Raw genomic sequence first — 23321 nt, 5'->3', positions numbered from 1 at the left:
AAAATTCAACATCTATTCCTTTCAGCAAAATAAGAATAGATGGGTACTTGGGTACTTTCTCAACCTGATAAAGGGCATCTACCAAAAAAAAGCTGTAGCTAATAATCTACTTAATGCTAAAAAATTGAGTGTTTCCCCATTAAGTTCAAAAACAAAACATGTCCACCATTCTCAGCATTCCTAGTCAACATTCTACTGAAGATTCAGGTAAGTACAATATGTGCCTATGAATTTTTGTGGGAACATAATTTTACATTTCCCTTTGATAAATGCCTTGGAGTGGGATTATTGCATCATATTATAAGCATATGTTTAATTTGATTTTATAAAAACTGCCAAGTAAAAATGTTTTCCAGTTTTTTCTCTTACCAGAAATATGAGCATTCCAGTTGCTTCTGCATCCCTATTAGCATTTAATGTTGTCAGTTTTTGTTTAATCAGCCATTCTAAAAGGTATGTAGTGATATCTCAGTATAGTTTTCACTTGCATTTCCCTAGAGCTTATTGGTGTTGAACACTTTTCATGTACTTATTTGCCATCTGGGCATCTTCATTTAAAGACATGAACCACTTGATGTGTTCACGTGTCATCCTTGTGCAGGGGCCATGCTAATCTCTGTATCATTCCAATTTTAGTATATGTGCTGCCACAGTGAGCACCTGGGTATCTTCCTTAGTGAAGTGGCTGCTCAAATTTTTACATTTTTCATTAGGTTGTTTATTTTCTTATTTTTGAATTTTGGATATGAATTATTTGTCAGATATACAATTTGCAAATATTTTTTCTTTTCTTTTCTTTTCTTTTCTTTTTTTTTTTTTTGTGTGACAGAGTCTTGCCCTGTCACCCAGGCTGCAGTGCAGTGGCACAATCTCGGCTCACTGCAAGCTCCACCCTCGGGTTCACACCATGCCCCTGCCTCAGCCTCCCGAGTAGCTGGGACTACAGGCGCCTGCCAACACACCTGGCTAATTTTTTTGTATTTTTAGTAGAGATGGGGTTTCGCTGTGTTAGCCAGGATGGTCTTGATCTCCTGACCTCATGATCCACCTGCCTTGATCTCCCAAAGTGCTGGTATTACAGGCATGAGCCACTGTGCCCAGCCTACAATTTGCAAATATTTTCTCCTAGTCTGCAGCTTATCTTTTCATTCTCTTAATGTTTTTCAAAGAACAGAAGTTTTAAACTTTGATGAAGTCAAATTTATTAGTTTATTTTACATGTTATGGCTTTGATGTTATGTCTAAGAAATATTTGCCTAGCCCAATACTGCACACACCATATCCATTTTTTCTTCCAGAAGTTTCACAATTTAAGTTTCATATAGTGCTATGATCTGATCCAAGCTTAGCTAATTTTTATATAAGATACAATATGTAGGTTGAGGTTCTGATTTTTTATGGGGATTTGCAACTGTTCCTGCACCATTTGTTGGAAATAGCCCCTTCCTCTCTCTCTGAGCACCAGCTTTACATATTTATCTGGATAATCAAAACTTTCACTTAAGAGTCTCCTAGGCATCTCAAAATTAACACACTCAAAGCGAATTCTCAATCTTAACCCAAACAACTCCTCCTTGGTTCCCCATCTCAGTAAGTGGTACCATCATTGACCTAGGTACTTTCCTTAGTTCTTGTGCTAGCTGTCAACTTATTCCCTTTCAGCATCAAATCCACCCTTCATCATTGCCCTGCTTTGTTAATGGAGCTGGACCTTGGTAATGTCTCTCCTTTACCAGCTGGCTTGATGTAAAGCTTTGTCAGTAGAAGGTGCTGAAGAGAAACTGCAGGAGAGACTTCTCTTCTTTTCCAGGTTCTGACATGCTTCCTCTCTTTCCTTGTTCCTGTAGCACTTGTGCAGTGTGCAGGATGCTTAGTGGTGCTCATTTCCCCTGGAGGCAGCTTCGTATACAGTTCCACTGGCACTATATCCAGCTTACTGGCAAATTTTGCAAGCACCCCAGCAGACAACATACCATGAAATTCTGCTGGCATCTCAGCTGTTTTCACAACACCTCCACAGGTAGATTCCCAGTAAGTTCTACCAGCATTCTGGCCAGGCTCAGTCTAGCTAGCCTCATGAGCACCCAAGCCAATAGCTTCCCACTGAGTTCTACTCATCCCCCAGAAAATGGCTTCCCGAAAAGCATGGTCATCATTCCAGGGGCAGTTTTCTGTTTGACAGCTTTGTCCTGCAGCATTTCAATGCAATTTCTGCCATCAGTGGGCTATAGTCATACCCTCTCCAACAAAGTCTGGATCTCAGCTCTTGAGGAGAGGGGCTCTCTTAAAATTTGCTCCTTCTTTGTATAGTTTGCCTCAGCCCTAGAGGTAGTAGCTGCTTCTTATATACGTATACCTCATTTTATTGCGCTTCACTTTATTGCACTTTGCAAATGTTGCATTCTTTTTTTACCAATTGCAGATTTGTGGCAACCCTGTATCCAGCAAGCCTATCAGTGTCATTTTTCAACAGCATCTGCTCACTTTATATCTCTCTCACATTTTGGTAATTCTCATATTTCACACTTTATTATTATTATATCTGTTATGGTTATCTGTGATGAGTGATCTTTGATGTTACCATTGTCATTGTTTTGGGACACTACAAACCATGCTCATATAAGATGGAAAACTTAATTGCTAAATGTGTGTGTTCTGACGGCTCCATTGACTGGCTGTTCCCCCAACTCTCACTCTCTATGAACCTCATGATTCCCCTAGACAAAACAATATTGAAATTAGGCCAGTTAATAACCCTACATTGACCTCCAATCATTCAAGTGAAAGGAGTCATATATCTCTGACTTTTGATCAAAAGATAGAAATGATGAAGCTTAGTGAGAAAGGTACATCAAAAGCTGAGACTGGCTGAAAGTTAGGCCTCTGGCACCAAACAGCTAAGTTGTAATGGAAAAATTCTGGAAGAAAATCAAAAGTGCTACTCAGCGGAGTGGCACTTCTGAACACACAAATGATAAGAAAATAAAACAGCCTTATTGCTGATAAGGAGAAAGTTTAAGTTATCTCGACAGATCAAACCAACACATTCCCGTAAGACAAAGCCTAATCTGGAGCAAGGCCATAACTTTCTTCAATTCTGTGAAGACTGAGAGAGGTGAGAAAGCTGCAGAAGAAAGTCTGGAAGCTAGCAGAGGTTGGTTCATGAGGTTTAAGGAAAGAAGACATCTTCATAACATAAAAGTGCAAGGTGAAGTAGCAAGGGCTGATACAGAAGCTATGGCAAGATATCCAGATCTGGCTAAGACAGTTGATGAAGGTGGCTACACTAAGGAATAGATATTCAATGTAGACAAAATAGCCTTCTAATGAAAGAAGATGCCATCTAGGACTTTCACAGTTAGGGAGAAGTCAATGCCTGGCTTCAGAGCTTCAAAGAACAGGCTGGCTCTCTTATTAAGGACTAATGCAGCTGGTAATAAAGTTGAAGCCAATGCTTATTGACCATTCTGAAAATCCTAGAGCCCTTAAGAATTATGCTACATATACTCTGCTTGTCGTCTATAAGTGGAACAACAAAGCCTGAACGACAGTACTTCTATTTGCAGCATGGTTTACTGAATATTTTAAGCCCATTGTTGAGAACTACTGCTTAGAAAAAAAAGTCATTTCAAAATATTAGTGTTTGTTGACATTATACCTCATCACTCAAGAGCTCTAGTGGATATGTAAAAAAAGATTAATGTTATTTTCACATCTGCTAATACAACATCCATTCTGTAGTCCATAGATCAAGAGTCATCTGTAGTTTTACTAATTCAGAGATACATTTCATAAGGCTATAGCTGCCATAGATAGTGACTCCTCTAATGGATCTGGGCAATGTTCACTTCCTGGAAAAGATTCACCATTCTAGATACCATTAAGTACATTCATGATTCATGGGAAGAGGTCAAAATATCAACATTAACAGGAGTTTGGAAGAAGTTGATTATAACCCTCATGGATGACTTTGAAGGGTTCAAGATTTCAGTGAAGAAACTCACTGCAGATGTAGTGGAAATAACAAGAGAATTAGAATTGGAGCCTGAAGATGTGACTGAATCATTGTAATCTCACAATAAAACTTGAATGGATGAGGAGTGGCTTCTTCTGGATAAGCAAAGAAACAGGTTTCTTGAAATGGAATCTACTCCTGGGAAAGATGCTGTGAACATTGTTAAAATGACAAGAAAAGATTTAGAATATTCCATAAATTTAATTGACATAGAGGCAGCAGGGTTTGAGAGGATTGACTCCGATTTTGAAAGAAGTTTTACTGTGGGTAAAAGGCTATGAAACAGCACTTCATGCTACAGAGATATATTTTGTGAAAAGAACAGACAATCTCTGCAGCGCTGTTGTCTTATTTTATTAAATTGCCACAGCCACGCCAAACATAAGCAACCACCACTCTGATCAGTCAGCAGCATCAAGTCATGAACCTCCACCAGCAAAAAAATCATGACTTGCTGAAGTCTCAGATGATTGTTAGCATTTTTTTTACCAATGAATTATGTTTTAATTGAAGTATGTGCCTTAATTGCCTTTTAGTCATAATGCTATTATTGCACACAAAACACATTATAGCATAACGTGAACACAGCATGTGTACAAACTGGTAAACCAAAAAGTTTATGTGGCTTGCTTTATTGCAATATTTGCTTTATTGTGGTGTTCTGGAACAAAGTCCACAGTATCTCCAAGGTATACCTGTATATGCTCTTCCTGTATTCTTTATTGGGTTGTCTTCAACACTTTGTAGTTAATCTTAATACTAGTTAGAAATCATTTTAATACATGAAACTTGTGCTGTTAAAATTTCTCAGTGGTTTCTGTCTCATGAATGAATCCTGACTGATAGAGTTCCTCACTTTCCTTTACCACAGCAAAATCCTACTGTTTCTACAAAAAAAAGTTTTATATATATATATATATAAAATATATATATGTATGACTGAATCATTGCAATCTCACAATAAAACTTGAATAGATGAGGAGTTGCTTCTTCTGGATGAACAAAGAAATAGGTATATATATATATATAGTATTTATATATAGTGAATTAGGCCACCTCTCATCACCTCCACTGAAGTTATAGTTTTGAAAAATGTTTACCAGTTCTTTAACATTCCTCCCTTCAGGAAGTGAATCTTAATTATCCTTCTCTTATGTGTGGATGAGACTTGGCAACTCATGGCTAATGAACTGAATTATAGCGGAACTGATGAGTTGTTACTTCCAAGGTTAGGTTACAAAGAGACTGCGCCTTCCAATTGTTTTGCTCTCTCTTGCTCACTGACTCTCTCTCAGAACCCAGCCACCATGTAGAATAGTAAAGGTTATTCTGCTGAAGAGGTTACATAGAGAAGAGCAGCCCTCAAGGATAAAAGGCCAAATGTAAGAGAAATGAGGTGCTCACTCCAGCCAAAAGCCAAAACTCACTGCCAGCTATGGTAGTGAGCCTTCTTGGAAGCTGACCCTCCAGCCCCAGTTCAGGCTTCAGATGATGCATCCCTGGCTGACAGTTTGACTACAGCCTCATGAGAAACCCTGAGTCAGAATCACCCAGATAAACTTCTCCTGGACTCCTGACCCTCAAAAACTATAAGAAAATAAATGTTTGTTATTTCAACCCTCCAGATTTCTGGGGAATTTTTACCCAGCAATGGATAATGAATACAACTGCTATCATCCTAGTCCATGCTGTTGTGACCTTTCACTGAGGCTACTGAGCTATTCCTCCTGAACAGACTCCCTCCTTCCATCTCTCCTCATGAAATATAATTCCCCACTTCAGATCCCAAATGATCTTTTAAATATCTAAAGTGGCCTTCACGATTGTCCATTTACTCATTTGTCACAACTTACAAGGTTAAAGTTCTACAAAGACTTTTGATAAATACTAAGAATAAAAGCCAAACTACTACCAGGTCTATATGACCGTACATGATCTGGGCATTCAGAATGACTTTTCTAGTACATACTATTTTAAAAAATGCCCTCTCCTTCAATATTCTTCTATTACATTTATTTAATTCTTAACATATTATCTGAAATTACTTTATGTATTATTTAGTATTTTTTCAATCATTTAGGGTCTGTCATTTCTAACTAGTATGAAAGATCCATGAGAGGACTTTGTATTGCTTATCCCTGTAGACTGTTGGATACATATCTTTTAATACATGTATATGTACATATATATGCATAACTATATGTATATCCATCCACCTCTCTATCTATCTATCCATCCATCCATGTATCTATCTGTCTATCTATCTGTCTGTCTAACCTCTCCAACTAGTAGTACTACTCACATATAGGACATATTAGAAGACTAAATCATATAAGGTGGTGTTAACAACTATTCACAAACTAGATGACTTGCTATCTTTCCTTTCCCCTTTTACGTACCGGAGAAAATTAGTTAAAATTAAGCAATCACTATACAGAAAAAAAAATAGTATTCAATATTTAAAACCTCAATATTTTTAGGAAGCCCACTATAATTTTAGCACACAATTCTCGACCAACTTATAACCAAAACTAATGCTTTGACTTTTCATTCTAATGCTACATAAGAGTCATCTTATTCTTATTAAACTGTCATTTATTTTGAAAGGCAAAAACTGAGAAGCATTACCATGATTTTATTCACTCCAGTTAATTTAGATAATAGCAGACACTTGGACAGATATCCCTAAAAACAGATAGTTGAGAAGTATTCTTAAAATGAGCAAAAACTAATATTGTTTGGACATTTGGGAGACTTTGGTGGTAACAATGTTTGGTGGTAACAAATGTTTCTATTACTCTTTCCTCATTTGTGATCATATTTGGAGAAGAAGAAAATGCTTTATTTCAGAAACTTTACTCATAAAAGCATTCATGTGCCATTATAGGTATTCAAAATGATAACAGAAAACATTTTGCATACAGCACAGTATGAAAAAAATATAGGATCCAAAGAAATTATCCCCTCTGACAGAACAAATGATACAGAAAATGTTAAATTCTATAGCACATTTACACTACAGCCTACAATTACCAGCCTTCAGATGGAAAACTTGTGTGGGCTTTCACTGAATCCCTAGATTCCTGCTCTCTGGTTTTCAAAAATGGCCTATAAAACTTACCTTACAGTTTGCAAAGGGTTACTTCAACAACAGCATGACAATAGGTGAAAAGCAGTTTAAAATACTGTACAGATGCAAGGTATTCCTGTACCTTTCCACAGGGAACAACCCAGCTGTTCACAACCTTTCACCCATCACATACGTGTCAGTGACTTCCAAATTCAACCATAAAGTCCCAGCCTTTGTCTGGGATTTCACCTCCAGCCCTATAAAGCACCTGCCACTTCCCACCTAAGACTGGGCTCATCATTCAGTCATCAGAGATATCCCAGTAAACCAGATGGCATCTCATCTTCCCCATTTCCTGGACTTGAAATCTGCCTTTTCTCACTTGCTGCTATATTCAACCCCTCACCAGCTCTTGTATCTGCATCTTTCTTTTGATTCGTCTGAGTATAGTTTAAATGTGCCAGGAGCTTAGGTTGTCACTCCTCCTGCAAAAAAGGGGATGCACTTCTTTAGAAAGCTTTTCCTTTTAATCCATCCTACGGGGTATTTGGCAATGAAACAATCCACCAACACCTGCCTTCATCACATCAGGCTCCTACTGATATACCAGAAGGTCTTCCGATTGCTATTTTTTACAAAGTTTCCAGCTGCCTTATCTGGACCTCACGATTGTCCATTTACTCATTTGTCCAACACTAAAAGCATATGTTCTAGGTACTGAACCAGGTCTCAAGATAAGATGATAACCAGGTCAAAAACCATCCATGATGACACAGACTTTAGGGACCAGTGGTATAGATACACATTAAATAAAGAATCATACATATAAATGTAAACTTACAGTTGTGGTAAGATCATTAAAGAAGAGTGACCTTCAACAAACCCCTGTCCCATTGACACTTCCTTCTCTGAAGGTCACTTAGATTCTAATCTCTGCCCCCCAACTGCTTCCTGACCATCAGTAACATCCTCTCAGTGCAGGAGTCAGTGAGGGACAGGAAGGAGTTTCCCAGGATAATCCAAAGAGCTTTCCCTCAATGAACCCGTATCATTGGCACTTCTTCCTCTGAAGGTCATTCGGATTCTAATCTCTGCCCCCCAAACTGCTTCGCAACCTTCCACTAAATGAAGTCCAACTACTATTAATACTAAAATTACTTCTAATTCAACAAATGGCATGCTATTTAAGTCTAAAGTGGATATCCCTAAAGAAAGAGTAGGGGGCAGGTGTTTGGTGTTGGTGTGCCAGGGACCCCTGTACCCTGCCACTTTCCACTTCTCCAAAGCTTTCTTCTCCAGTGTGGACTCCCTCAGGGATGAGGGAGAGGGAAGGAACTTCTCTTTCTCAACAGCATCATTATTTGCTTGATTTGATTGATGGAGTTACGATGACACAGAGCTTCATGATGAAAAATTCAACACCTGATAAAAGAATTCTGAATTCTTTCTGAATTCTAGGTAACTCCATATCTGTGGTACATAAACATCACCTAGTTCTAAGATGTCTATCAACAGACTGGATTTTTTGAAAAACTAATGTCCTTAGCTCAGACTCAAATAGACATTATATCTGGGGTTAATGGGAAGTAAACCACAGGGGGCTCTTCTAAAATCATTCTTCAGAATGGGGTTTGTTTCTGGTTACTATCAGTTGGAATAATGGAGCTCTGTACATATAGCTCTAATATTACATAAAAGTGCCAAGGGCCAGACTCCTGTGAGGATGAGACGTCAGGGGTGCACTCTGTTTTTCTCACATGTGTGCACACATGCAGTCATACACACACACGTGCACACACACACATACACACTGTGTGTGGCATGATACTAGTTCTTAAAAGGCCTAGGATGGACATCAGGGCAGTATCTCTGAAGCTCCAATGGCTTTAGTAGACTTAGCTGGCTGGAAATGCTGATGACATAATCAGAAGCATAGTACTCTGTACCACTGAATTAGTCTCTATAAAAATAGCTACTACCACCTACTCACTATGTTGCTTCAGAAAACACACTTTAGGAAAATTTACAGAGTGAAAACAACTCATCCAGAACACATCACACATCAGATTCTACCCCCTTCATGTAAAAGCTCCCAGAGAACCAAATCATATCCCAAATACACACTAAAATGAACTCTATTTTATTAACCTTAGTCTTTGGTGTTTTTATTTGGCCTTATAAACCTCAATTGTGAGGTTACTATTTGCAACTTTCATCTAAGGTCATAAAAATTTGGTGTCTCCTTCTGTGCTCACCCAGTTCGCTGTCTCATCAGAGGAGCGTAACAATTGTCAGGGTTAGGAACTAACCCCACCTGGCTCTAACTCTGTCAAATTGCCATTGTTATTTTTTCTTGTAGCCAACTCAAAATTACAGAATCTGAGAAATGCAGAATGACCCACCAAAGGTGCAAGAATCTTTAAAGTACTTCAGAAATTGGAATTGACTGAATTTCTTTTGACATTTCCTTTTTATGTTATGAGACCCAATGGCAATACAAGGCAACTGTGATAACTTGACAAAAATATTCTTACTTTCTTACTAACATGAGGCCAATACGTTGACTAAGAAAAATTTCATGGTGATCCTTCTCACAACAGTTGCTATGAGGGTATTTAACACAAGTGGCTCAATATTCTGCAGTCTTTTAAGAGTACTCAAGTTGTGTCAGCTCAAACTCAAATAGACACTACATCCTGTTAACAGGAAGTAAACCACAGAACAAGTTCAAAGCAAGGCATGTTGACAGACCTACAAAAACCATGATAGAGTCCATCATATATGTATTTGACCAGGTTTTGTAAGTATATGAGTAACGTGCATATAAGGACTTTGAGTTCCCTATCAGAATTGCAATACTAATTCTTTTTTTATATATAATGACACAGATTTCTCAGCAGCAGTTTAGCCAACCAATAACAATTAAAAATCCTCTAATCCTCTAAAAAATTTAAAATATTGAAGATTCTGGCAATACAGGGTAGGTCCAATTCAATGTCTTAAACTTTGGTGGCATTCAAGAAAGTAAATTTTTTTCTTTGGGTTACTGTTTGCTCAGATGACAGTGGGAACTGCTTGGACCTTTGCCCATGTGTGCATGCAATTTCTACATTAATATTCAACTCCTCTTGTTTTAAGCACTCTTTCTAGACAATCTTGGCTATCAGAGGAGATCTCAAACCCAGGTATTGCCTCAATCTCTGCTCCCTATTTGTAAATGGCTTCTGAATATTTCCACCTGGATGTGTTTTTGTTCATTTGCTTATTAATTCATTCATTTGTTCATTCATTCTTCTATTCGTTTAGTCAATAAAAATATTAAATGCTATCAGAGATATAAGGTCAAGAAAGTTCGTTTCTCTCACCTCAAGGAGAAGATGGCAATAAGCTAGTGTTTTCAATACTTTGTGCTATGTGCTGTAAGACAGGCAGACCAGTGTACTAAGGGATCCCAGAAACTGGACATATCAGATGTGGATGTCAAAGATGCGACCCGGAGGAAGGGCATTTGACTTGAGTGGCAGAAGGGAGGAAGAGCATTCCAGGCAGTGGGATGGCATGTTAGAAGTCCCAGAGGTATAGAGCCACATCCTGTTCGGGAAAGTGCAACCTATCCCAGGAGGTCAGAGCAAGGAGCAAGGAGGAGATTATGAAGAAAGGGCCTTGGGTGCCATAAGGAAACTAAACTTTATCTTAAATATCATAGGCAACTATTTGAAGGATTTTAACCAGGAGAAGAGCATTATGAGATTTTAACTAAGCATGTCCAAAACCTTACACCTAAATCTCTGCCAATGGGAGAGCAATCTTCGCAAACTTAGCCTCTTTCTGAACTGTTCTCATACCTCACATCTCATTAACTGGCCACCAAATCTTTTTAATTCTGGGTCCCAAATAACTGCTGAATCAAGCCCCTTTTTCACATCCTCTTCTCCTGCTGTCATTGGAAAAACCCACATCATGTCTTTCCTGAACAAAGGCAAGAACCTTCAGTGGCAAACATTGTGGGCTAGCTCTCCAAAAGCCATCAACCAAATCCTCTCCCTTTCTCATCTCCAACTATAGAGGCTGGAAGCTCACCTCAATACTCTCTCTTACAATGAGGAGTAGTCACATGACTTCGTTTCAGTCAACACAATATAAGGCTACTGGAGACCTTCTTTGAAAGATTTTCTTTAACAATAAAACCAGAGGAAACAGCATTCGAAGAAGACACTTTTTTTTCCTAGATTTTACCCATGCAGCCAGCTTGCCTCCTGTCTTTGAATTTGGTAATAATGTCTGGAGCTCTGGCAACCGTCTTGTGACTATGAGATGACAAATATGTGGAGAAGTCAAACTGCTGGGGATACTGGAAAGAAAGGACAGAAAGGCCTAGATCGTGGCTGATCTCCCTAAGCTGCTGAACCCACCCTGGAACGACTCACCCTCAGACCCCTTGCTGTGAGATAACTAAATATCCTCATGGTTTAAGCCATCGTTAGTTTGGCTTCTGGCACCTGAACATATTCTAACTGATACATGTCCTAAACTGAGTATCTGTGTCCAGTCTTTCCCCAGCAGGCTCCCTCACCTGCCATTTTAATAATCCTTCTACCTCCTAGATCTGATCATATAATTTCCAGTCTGAAAAATCTGAGGATAAGTCTTTGACAAGCTCCCCACCCACCAAGTCTCCCTCATCTCTTGCCACATCAAACACCTTGATAGTCCCTAGACACACTATACTCCTTCATGTCCCTATCCTCAGCATCTGCTATGCCCCTGCATTAACTGCTCTTACCCTTCCTGCTTAACTCTGCACCAAAAGATCCCTAAGGCAGGGGTTAGTCACATTTTCCCCAGTGCTTATATAGCTGTGATAGACTATATAGCTATTCACTCATATTCTCTCGGGGGAGGAATGCATCGCATCCTGTTAAACCTGACTTTCTTTGACCAGTGAAATCTGAGTAGAAGTAACATGTGTTACTTTGGGACAGAAGTTTTAAGAGACACGGCATGGTTTCCCATGTTCTGTCTTTCCTGCCTCTGGGATGTAGAAAAAGTACAGAAGAAACTCCCTTACTGACACATAATGGACACGTAGCATTAGCAGGAGACGAATCTTGTTAAGTCAGGGGCAGACAAACTTTTTCTGTAAAGGCCAGATAGTAAACATTTTAGGCTTTGCGGGACACATATGGTCTTTGTCATGTACTCTTCTTTTTTCAACAAGCATTTAAAAATACAAAAACCATTCTTAACTCACAGGACATATAATAATAGGCCACAGCTCCATTTGTCCCACAGGCTGTAGTTTGCCACTGTTTTAGGCTGTTGAGACTTTCAGGTTACTTGTTGTTACTTGTTACAGTATTTTGCATATACATTCTAGCCTTCATCACTCTGTAATAGAATTACAAGCTTCATGAAGACATAGGTTATGTCCCTCATGCTTGCTGTGCTCACTTGTAGGATGTGTCAGCTGGGAAGGTAATTGCTGAGCGAATAACAGAAGTTTTCCCCCATAAGACTGGAGCTCCGGGAGAAGAAACCATGGCTTTCATCTTTTATCTATCCCGGCAATGCCTGACCTGTGATAACATTTGATGAGCCTTGGAGCCTTTGATAAACTTTACACTGAATCAGGTTTGCCCTTGTTGTTACCATCAGAGCAGCTGCCATATATCACTTGAGAAACACGAATTCACACAGTCTGTTTGTTTGCAAGATGAACATGTGACCTTCTGCGTCATGTACTAAAGCCCATGTCTGAAATCTGTTAACTATAATTAAATGAGTTTTGTTTTTTCTTTTTTATCTGAAAGCAGAGGAGGCAAGGGGACATGGAAATCTTACATTAAAATGTGGGTATTTGAAAAGGTCAAGAAATATGGAACGGTGGGTTCAAGGGTAAGTTCATTTTTACAAATTCCCTTAAGAGTCGTTTTGTAATGTGATGGCACAATATGGACCTTACTTGGCAGATGACAGTATTTAGGGCAAATGTTGACTGTGTTTCACCCCATGTACCACTGAGTTGGGGTCTGTTCCCTTGTATGGTTTCAAAGGCTGCAAATAAATGGAGGAGCAAGACCTGAACATGTGTCATGGCACATGTCATCAAAAGATAGTTTTTCAAATGGAAATATATTTAGACTTAAAAATACATAGCATTTGTAAAACCAAGCATAACAGAATGTGAGTACTTTCTACTCTGCTTCCTCAGCAAAGCAAACTCCTGTCAGCATGCTTACTATAAATAATTGCAAACCAACCTCAATCTTAAAACATTTAATTCACCTATATTGAGAAAAATGAGAAGATGAAAATTTTAGTTTCCTGAAAGCTTTTTTTTTTCTGATCACATTTTCAGTACACTTTGTCTCATGCATCTTAAACATCATTTGGCAATTCTGTGTTTCTTTTCTGGAAGTGAATAGATCTTCCAGTGCAAGCAAAGAGAAAAATAAAACATAACAAGGCTGCCCCTCTGAGGTGACATGCTTTAACACCCACAGCAGCCAGCTCACTCTCACAGGCTCTACTAATCGCAGCTGCATTCCACTTCCCAAAATATGGAAATTTTATACACTTGGTTTTAAATTAATACTGCAGGGTTTTAATTTAACCATAATCCCTCTTAAAGATAAGAGACTAATGGACATTTTTACATTATATCAATAGAGATAGACACTGAAAAATATTTTGGCACTATTATATTTAAAATATTTTTTAAAGAATGACATCAAATCTCTATGGATTATCTTTTCAGTCATAAAATCATTTTATATTCACTGAAAATAATGGGAGTACATCAATGCCCTAACCACACAATTGCTTTAGTGAAGAGAAACTAGAGTAGGCTAGGATCCCATTCTGAGCTCACTGCTTCTTCATCTGAAGGCTGCTAGCCTCACCAGTATGCCACCAACCTGTGCTGCTTCTTTATTTGAAACTAGGAAAATACTGCTTCACTTAAAGCTAAATGGTCTTAAAATCTGGAAGTAGGCAGGGTATGGTGGCTCGTGCCTATTATCCCAGCACTTTGGGAGGCCGAGGAGGGCGGATCACAAGGTCAAGAGATCTAGACCATCCTGGCCAACATGGTGAAACCCCGTCTCTACTAAAATACAAAAATTGACTGGGCATGGTGGCATGCGCCTGTAGTCCCAGCTTCTCGGGAGGTTGAGGCAGGAGAATCGCTTGAACCCAGGAGGCAGAGGTTGCAGTGAGCCGAGATCGTGCCACTGCACTCTAGCCTGGCGACAGAGTAAGACTCCATCTCAAAAAAAAAAAAAAAAAAAAAAAAAAAAAAAAAAAAAGGAAGTAATTCTTTAATTGTATAACTCCTAAGTAGAACTCTGATAAATATTAATAAGATTGAGTAAAATAACACTGAGGGGCAGGACAGGGAAGGACAAAACAAAGGTTTGCTTATTTTTGTAAAACAAAGTAACTTCTTCTAGGGAGTCCTATATGACTTGAATGCAAGTAGAAATAAATATATTTATTAGAGAGTCAACATGAAAATGGGATGTTTTAAGTCAAATGTGTAAACTTAGAATATAACTACCCTGCCCATTTTGGGTTACAAGGTAAATTGACCATATGCTTTTATCTCCTCTAAATCTCAAACCCTACTAAAATGGAAAAAAAAGAAAAAGCTGGGAGAGGGGATATTCTTTGGAATGTTACTAACCCACAGGAACAATGAGAATGGGCTTGGCAACAACAGAGGATGAGATATTCCAATAAATGTGTGGCAGATGGAAAGTAGATAGAAGATGGTGTCAGACTCAGCAGAGCAAAAGTGCCACCCATGTGTCTGAGGAGGAAGGCTGAGGGGAGCCCATTTACCCTGAAGAGCCCAGGGTGCCATCCAAGGGAGAAGAGAAGCAGAAAGCTCAATACATAGAATTGAGAAAAAGTTTACAGGTGCCCTCCCACATACACACAGCCAGTAAATCAAGCACCCTCTGCCACTAACAGAAAATATTCATTTTTCAAAGAAATAAACCAGCAAGGAACCAAGCAGAGTAGAATTCAACGAAAATCTATAAACTAAATGTGGTTCCCTGAGTCCTGTTTGTTGATGCTGCTCCCAGAATGCCAGCAAACAGGTGCACGTACCCCCAGGCAAGATACTCAAATAGTTTTCTCCAGAAAAATAAAAGTTTAGATACTGATTTTGGAGTCTTCAAAGGAAAATTTCCATTTTACTATAAGGAAGGGCACCAGATGACAGCCTCAACTGGAACTCACAGTGCTTCCAACAGCTTTTTTCATGACTTCCTCAGAATTATTAAAGACCAGCACAGGGTCACAAGACAGTTGAGAAAAGCCCCCAGCCAGAAAGAGAGATAAGACTAAGCAGGAATAAAATGTGTATATATACTCCTGCTTAGTGTTATATATGTATGTATATGTATGTATGCTGTGTGTGTGTGTGTGTGTATATGCGTATACACACACGCACACACATATATATATACACACACACACACCTTCAGAAGATACAGAAACAATTCAGGATGCTGAAGAAAAAAAAGTCTATATTACCCTGAGAAAGAATAAAAACAGGGTTCCATAAAAATAAAACACAAAATAAGATAACATTTTTTGAAATTAAAATATGATAATATAAATTTAATATGCAATGGAATGGGAAAGAAAGTTGAAGAAATAACTCAATTACAACAAAGAGACAAACAGTTAAGAACTAAGATAATTATTTTTAAAATTAGAAGACCATTTTGTACATATGGTATCTAAGACTAAAAAGAACTCTAAAAATCAAAGCAGAGAGAGCAGAGGGGAGAAGAGTAGTGAAGAAATAATGCAAGGAAACTTCCCAGGACTTAAATTTTAAGTCTCCAGATTGAAGAGCACACCTAACTACAGACACATTGGATTTTAAAGACTCATCCAAAGCAGTGGATAAAGGGAACATTCTGAAATTTTCCAGAGTGATAAAATACTTCATGTATCAAGAAATAGGCATCAGAAGAACACTGGATTTCCTGACAGCAAAACTAGATACTAGAAGACTGGAGAAATGCCATTAAAACTTGAGAGAACAAGGACTTTCCTCTGAGAATATATACACCAAGCCAAACTACCAGTCCAATAAGAGGGTCCCATAAAAATATTTGTAGCAAGTGAACATCCAAAAAACATAACGCCCAAAGCACTCTTTCTTAGAAAAGTACCAGAAGACATGCTTCAGCAGAGCAGGGGAGTTTACAAAGAAAAAGACACAGAACATAAGAAACAGAGTCTACAACTGGAAGATCAATAAACAATAGTTCCATGACAATGGCTGTGCAGCAGGCCTAAAGTGAAACCCAGAGTACACTGCAACAAGCAGCTGCAGGAACAAGGAGTCCAGGAAAACAAAAGTGGGAGTACGTGTCAGGTTTGACCATGTGGAAATAGTACTGAGAGGGCTTTACAATTCTTCTGGAAGATTTGGAGAAAAATAAAAAAATAGGTACAAAGAAAACTAGGAACACAAATAAAAAAGAAGGCAATCATTAACTCTAAGAAAAACAAAACGATCTATGAGAAAGGATAAGTAATCAACATCTAACAATAATTACACAGTGATAATAATGTGAACATTGAATATTGACTTAACATAAAATTCTGTTACAACTGTACTGGCAGGATGGTAGATGGGGAAGAAGAAGAAAGAAAACTAAATTCTCTCCCATTACAATAGAAAATCAAATACCATATAAGAAAAAGAATAAAAAGTGGAGAAGTAGCTGTTTTGTGCAAAGAGAACTAAGGGTTTCAAAGGGGTGGGGCATGAAACTGTTTTTCTCTATAAGCTTTTTATTTTGTAAACTGTTTTGATGTGTGATAATGATTAAAGAAAGCAAATATAAGTTTAGAAAAAAATAAACCAGGCTACTGCAATAAAAGATTAAGCTTAGTACATTTAAATGTAATGAAAGGAAATGATTACAGCTAATCTTCGTAAGAAAATAAAATGCAGAGTTGGCTATTACTCAGAAAATATGGCCTGAACAGCCATTTAAGGAGGATTAATGTTTGCTCTGTTGTATATATACATAACTGTGTTATATATGTATATATATACTATTCGTTATAAAATTAAAACATAATTTATTATAATCCTTATTAACCTGTAAATTGACATACCAGCATATAAATAAATTGTAAAAAATTTTCAGGAAATATAAGTTCAATTTATAAAAAGAGAAAACATAAAAAGCTTAAGGCAAACAAAGTTATAATTAATTTCAAATGATTAAGCAAATGTGTGTCCAAGATAAAGATTCAAGTTATTTTGTCCCTTTTTTAATTTCACAATGCATTGGCTTGGAAATATTCCCAGGTAGCTCTGTATTGAAGGTTATCTAGAGTTTCTGTTGTAGGTTGTTTTTTATTTTTCAACAAATATAATATACAAATATATTAATATTAATATATTAAGATGATGTTCTACTTATAAAAATCTGGATGGTAAACTTTATCATTCCTGAACACATGTTGTTATAGCAAATGTGTACATTTGGAATTGCCTTCATGAGTACTTAAATTCTAAAACTAAGGGACTCAGCTTTAGATGCTGTCATATGTTGTCATATGACATCGATGATGTCTCCATATCAATAACATTGATGGCAGTAGTCTCCAGCACTGAGTTTCTAAGGCAACGCAATGGGGTGGAGGGCAGCAACAGTATTAAGACCTCTATTGTTATTTTTAAATGTATCCCTTTATGTTTTATTGCTATAGACTTTGTTATTTACTACAGAATCTTTGCTCAGTAACATACACGTATAGAATTTATAAATAAGCCTATGTATATTGGCAGTGTATTCTTAAACAATTTTTACTGCTGGGATGTTATGATGAAACATATTTGGAGACTGCTGGTTTAGGAAGGTGTCTCCCTAATTGTAGTTAGTGAACCATTAAAGTCCATGAGGGTAACACAAGCGTTCATGAGGCAGGCAGGAGAAAGCCAATATGTCATCCTAAGTTAAAAACTTAATTTTAAGTTATGATTAATACTTTAACAATTGGGAGGAGAAAATAAACCTTCTCATTTGCAAAATTTTATCCAACAGCAGGCCTACCTCCTACAGATGAAAAAAATTGTAACAAAAACTCTATGTTGAAATATATAAATGGCTAGAGGTTTTACAGCCCTCCATATGTACCTCTGTCACTCATAAGGCACAGACTATGGTAAAATGGTTCAAAACAATGCACTCATATGGTGGTCATAAAAGCTTTTGTTGATGAGGCAGTGTTCTGCAGTAAGAAAAAACCTGAAAACCATTGATTTTGGAATTAAATACTTATGTATTCTAAGAGTAGTTCATTCTCTCATATGAGCAAAATACAGCTCATTTAGAACTACACTAGTCACTGTCCAACATGGTAGCCATTCATCACATAGGGATGTCTAAATGAAAATTTCATAAAATGTGGTCGGGCATGGGGGCTCACGCCTGCAATCCCAGCACTTTGGGAGGACGAGGCGGGCGGATCACACAAGGCCAGGAGTTCGAGACCAGCCTGGCCAACATGGTGAAACCCTGTCTCTACTAAAAATACAAAAATTAGGTGGGCTTGGTGGCGGGTGCCCATAATCCCAGCTACTCGGGATGCTGAGGCACAAGAATCACTGGAAACCCAGGAAGTGGAAGGTGCAGTGAGCTGAAATAGTACCACTGCACTCCAGCCTGGGTGACAGAGCAAGACTCTGTCTCAAACAAAACAAAACAAAACAAAACAAAAAACAATTAATTAAAATTTAAGATGTATTTCCTCAGTCACATTCATCACATTTCAAGTGCTCAATAGCCACATGTGGCTAGTGGCTACGGTACTGGACAGCACAGACAAAGAACATTCCCATGAGTGCCAAAAGTTCTATTGGACACTACTGCTCTAGAATAGTATTCAGGGATTCTTTAGTTAAAAGGTTTAAAATCTTTATACTTACTAACTGTTACTTTGTCCTTATCCCCCAACATAATGTTGTTTGGTGTCAGATCTCTATGGACAATCCTCTTCTCCTTGTGTAAGTATCGAAGAGCTAAGCACAGCTTGAAACAATGAATAGAAAACAAATTTTATTTCCCCCAGCATACATATAGCCAGTGATGACTACTGCACATGTCTTTAAGAAGCCAGCTCAGAATTTTACTGTTTCAAGAAAAATTTAATGAAGATAAAAACATACCTGTATAAATATTTTCCATAGTCTGTCTTCAGTAAAATGGTGATGTTTTTCCTTCAAAGAACTGAAATGCTCTCCAAGCGGGGCTCCTTCTATAAGCTCCATAACTATGTACAACCTATCATCTATATAAATATCACAAAAGGTCATAGAAATTTAAACTCAATACAGATATTTTGAAAAACTTTACAAATGAGAGTTCAAGCTTCCCAATGTCTGTGCGGGACACTAACACTAAAGAATTAGGGATGACGTGTTAAATATGGATCCACTCAGCCCTGGAAGAGGTGGGGAGGGTCTTAGGGAAACGGGGGCCCAGCAACAGTATCTTCTGGCTACAGGCAACCCCTTAGCATAAGTTTACACTGGCAAATATTATCATTTTCTACGTATGCCAGGATGTGGAATGATTGAAAGGTGCCACAGAGAACAAGCAAATGACCTCCAGTCACGGAGGATTCCCTGAAGAACCTGTAAGCCCATCCTTCCTCCCAACAGTCTAAAATTTACCCTCAGATCAAGGCAAGACATTCAGAAAATTGCATTTTCAACAGTATTGGTTCATAGTCTGAAAGATTTACCTTACAGAATTTTACACCGGAATAATGCCATGGTCTTGCAATGACACAGTTGAAAATAATACACATGATAGGAATTTCTGTTATGCCTTTCAAAAGCAAAAGAAAAAAAAATGGACCTCTCCAGGTTTTATCTTATGGATACGGAGAACTTCATGACTGACTGTATTTGTCTTTTTGCTTTGGATGCCAAGAAACAAAGGAGTAAATTCTACTTCCTCCTCTAAAACCAATAGGGTTTACTAACAATGGGATGTGATATGTGTCTTTTGAAACTTTGGCATGTATACAAAATATGTGTGTAGAAAATGTTCACAAAAATGGAATCATACATGTTCTGCAATTTATGTTTTTTTCATTAAGCGGCCTTATATTTCAGTGCACACAGATCCATACCATTCTTTCTGCTGGTTGTATGGTATTGCACAATACGGGGATACCATAATCTATTTAATCATTCTCCTACAGATAGACATTTATATTGCTTCCAATTTTTCATAATTTCAAGAAATATTCATTTATGTACCAATACTACTTCTAGCTTTATTTTTAACTTTCTCATCCTTCATTCCTCTTTATTGCAATTTCCTAATCTATTATATCATATTTTATTTATTTTTAAGCCATTTCCAATTCTTCTTCTTTTTTATTTTTATTTTTTTCTTTTTGAGGCGGAGTCTTGCTCTGTTGCAAAGCTGAAGTGCAGTGGCGAGATCTGGCCCAATGCAACCTCTGCCTCCCGGGTTCAAGCAATTCTCCTGCCTCGGCCTTCCAAGTAGCTGGGATTACAGGCGCTTACCACCACACCCAGCTTTTTTTTTTTTTTTTTTTTTTTTTTTTTTTTTTTTTTTTGTATTTTTAATAGAGACGGGGTTTCACCGTATTGGCCAGCTGGTTTCAAACCCCTGACCTCAAGTGATTCACCCGCTTCAGCCTCCCAAAGTGCTAGGATTATAGGCGTGAGCCACTGCGCCCGGCGGCCATTTCCAGTTCTTTTTGGAAGCTGTCAGGTAGTAAAAAACGTTTTTGGTTTTTATATTAAGACAAGTTACGTCACTTCACTACAAGTCAGAAGCCAACCTTTTTTGAAGGGATATGCACTAAATTATAGAAAATTATTTTAACATCAAGAACAAATGGCTAAGGGGACAGGATTTACTGCACGAATTTTAGCACTGAGTTTTTCTGAGTCATCTAGGGGAAGGGAGATGGGTAAAATCTCCCATCTCCCGGCTGTCCCAAATGCCAATGTACACACACAAAAGGTTTTCTTAAATAGCAATAGCACTGATAAAGAGGTAGTTCGGAAGCCCCAGTCATTGCCTTGTATCTCTTTAAATCATTCTTCAAGTGGAGATTTATTTTGACATTTCATACGTGACACATATCATTAAAGCTTATCAATACTTGTATCATTTCTGTTATGGGTCCTATTTAAAACAAACAAACAAACAAAGTGGCTGAGTTTAGCTTTATCTGTGTTTTGGTTCTAGTCCAGCATTCCATCATACCTGCAGAAAGCAAGCCTGCCTACCTGCAGAATCAGTCTGGGCTCCATCGCCACCTTGTGGCATTTACCTGAACTTCAGGTAAAAGAAATCTCAAAGACCTAGCTCTCTCCAACTTATTTTGGGGATGGAAAATGACACCGGCGTCAACAAAAGCAACTTCCTTTTCTTTTCTTTTCTTAAGGAAACCACCACCCATTAGTTTTCTTTTTTCTTGATCCTATTAAGTGATTTTTTTGTATATGAGAACAGCAATAACTATTTTCATTTGTTCATGTGTTTTTCACACAGGGAGCTAAGTATTTTATAACTATCTTCAGGTCACTGACTAGGTCACTGTTTCGCTAGTCAAGAAAGTGATGCTTAAGATCATCTACTGTCATATTAACAAAAAAAGGTCAATAAAATAGTTGATAAGGTTTCTTTTGCGACATTCTAATATAAAAATATATATGACAAAAATGTTTCCTTATTTAGAAATATCATGAAAACTCATACTTACTTTCCAGAAATGTTTTGTAATAACGTACAACGTTAGGATGATAAAGCTATAAGAAAATAAATAACAAACATGTATTGCACTGCTTCAAAATACAAGTTTTTTCACTGACTACTTAGTTGGAGTTCATATTTGAAAACTACAAAGAAATTATATTTATTTACAAAGCTAAGCACTTCAAGATATCATTGAACTGAGATTGTGATTTTTAAAAACTTGTTGCTTATAAACTGATCTGAAAATAGTAATCCTATATAGCTTTATTAAATAAAATTTAAAACGTTCTATCACCTAACTTTACTATCTAACTTAACCAAGAGAACTATAGAGGTAGAAGGAATCTTAAGAATTCCTTTAGCATGCCTTGTCACAACCCCACACACAGACTGTATAAAGGAGAAAAGTGAAATGAGGTAGCTTCTGTTGACTACAAATATTCATTGTTCTTTACCTCTCTCTACGATATAAATATTTATGTAAAGTTTGTGTCTATTTACACTATTTCTGTCTTTCTATGCTCTCCAAAATGATTAGTAGCAAAATGACATAATCTAAGAGTTAACTTATTTTAAATCATAATAACAGTTGACAAGGACTTCCTACTTAACCAAGCTTTAGTCAGACTCCTCTGAGTCCTCTTCATGACTAGGCCTCATCCTTGGTCTGTCAGTTTTAGCAACTTATATCCTGCTAAGTCAGTTTATGGAAAAATCTCCCACCCTTGACCTCCAATTAAGTTTCCCATCCACTCACCCTTGATATCTAACCAAGTTCCTCTTAGTAAACTTCCGTCCACTGACCCCCTTCACCCTGACCATTGGCTCTGAGTCCTCCGCTGTCCGGTCCTCGAATTCAGAGTTGGGTTCAATCTCTCTCCTCTATTACAACAGTTTGACTTCTATTGCCATAGTATTGAATAACGTCTTCCTCACCATTTTTAAAAAGTGTCTGGTGAAATTTCTCTTTGATATAAGTTAAGAATGTTAGTGGAATTTCTAATGTTTTAATTTTTAAAAGGTCATTTTCTAGAAGAATGCTAATATTTTTGTAGTTTTTGCTTATAATTTGAGTTTCTAGATAAAATTTATCTTAGAACAGTCACCATCACATCAACAAATGGCTTGCTTGCATCTCTTTTTGGTCTTTCTGCAAGTCTTTTTGCAGGAAGATTGCTAGCTGTCCACCAAAAACCTGCTGTCTCATTGCAGTGCAGTTGTAGCTGGACATGGCTTCCCAGTTAGAGAAGACTTCTCAGCCTCCCTTGAAGCTGGGGGTGAGGTTACCACTCAGCTCTGACCTGTGGAATATGAGAGGAAGCATGTGTGCTTCCTGTGTGAACTCTAAACCTTGGGAATAGCCCTCCGTGCTCCTCCTCATCCCACCTTGGATGTGAGCGTGGCTATGGCAGTTTCAACCACACAGATGAAGACAATGCACTAGGAG

At 37.8% G+C, this 23321-nt stretch overlaps 1 protein-coding gene and 1 non-coding gene across 21 annotated transcripts in view; both read right to left on the bottom strand.

Annotated features, from left to right (window-relative positions):
• LOC105488951 (NIMA related kinase 10) overlaps positions 1-23321 on the bottom strand; it is a 271931-nt gene that overhangs the window by 164359 nt on the left and 84251 nt on the right. For all 20 annotated transcript variants that reach the window (XM_071090803.1, XM_071090804.1, XM_071090789.1 and 17 more), the window contains 3 exons: positions 21882-21927; positions 19297-19418; positions 19057-19159 (listed from right to left, as the gene is read on the bottom strand). In XM_071090803.1, the coding sequence (XP_070946904.1) occupies positions 19057-19159; positions 19297-19418; positions 21882-21927 (271 nt within the window). The remainder of the gene's footprint in view (positions 1-19056; positions 19160-19296; positions 19419-21881; positions 21928-23321) is intronic.
• On the bottom strand, positions 557-660 carry LOC112427896 (U6 spliceosomal RNA). Its single transcript, XR_003019657.1, has one exon. It is a non-coding gene; the product is annotated as a U6 spliceosomal RNA (small nuclear RNA).

This window comes from Macaca nemestrina, chromosome 2, assembly GCF_043159975.1.
Source record: "Macaca nemestrina isolate mMacNem1 chromosome 2, mMacNem.hap1, whole genome shotgun sequence".
NCBI classification, from domain to species: domain Eukaryota; kingdom Metazoa; phylum Chordata; class Mammalia; order Primates; family Cercopithecidae; genus Macaca; species Macaca nemestrina.
The sequence above is the reverse complement of the archived record's forward strand: the minus strand, read 5'-3'. Positions and strand labels throughout refer to the sequence as shown.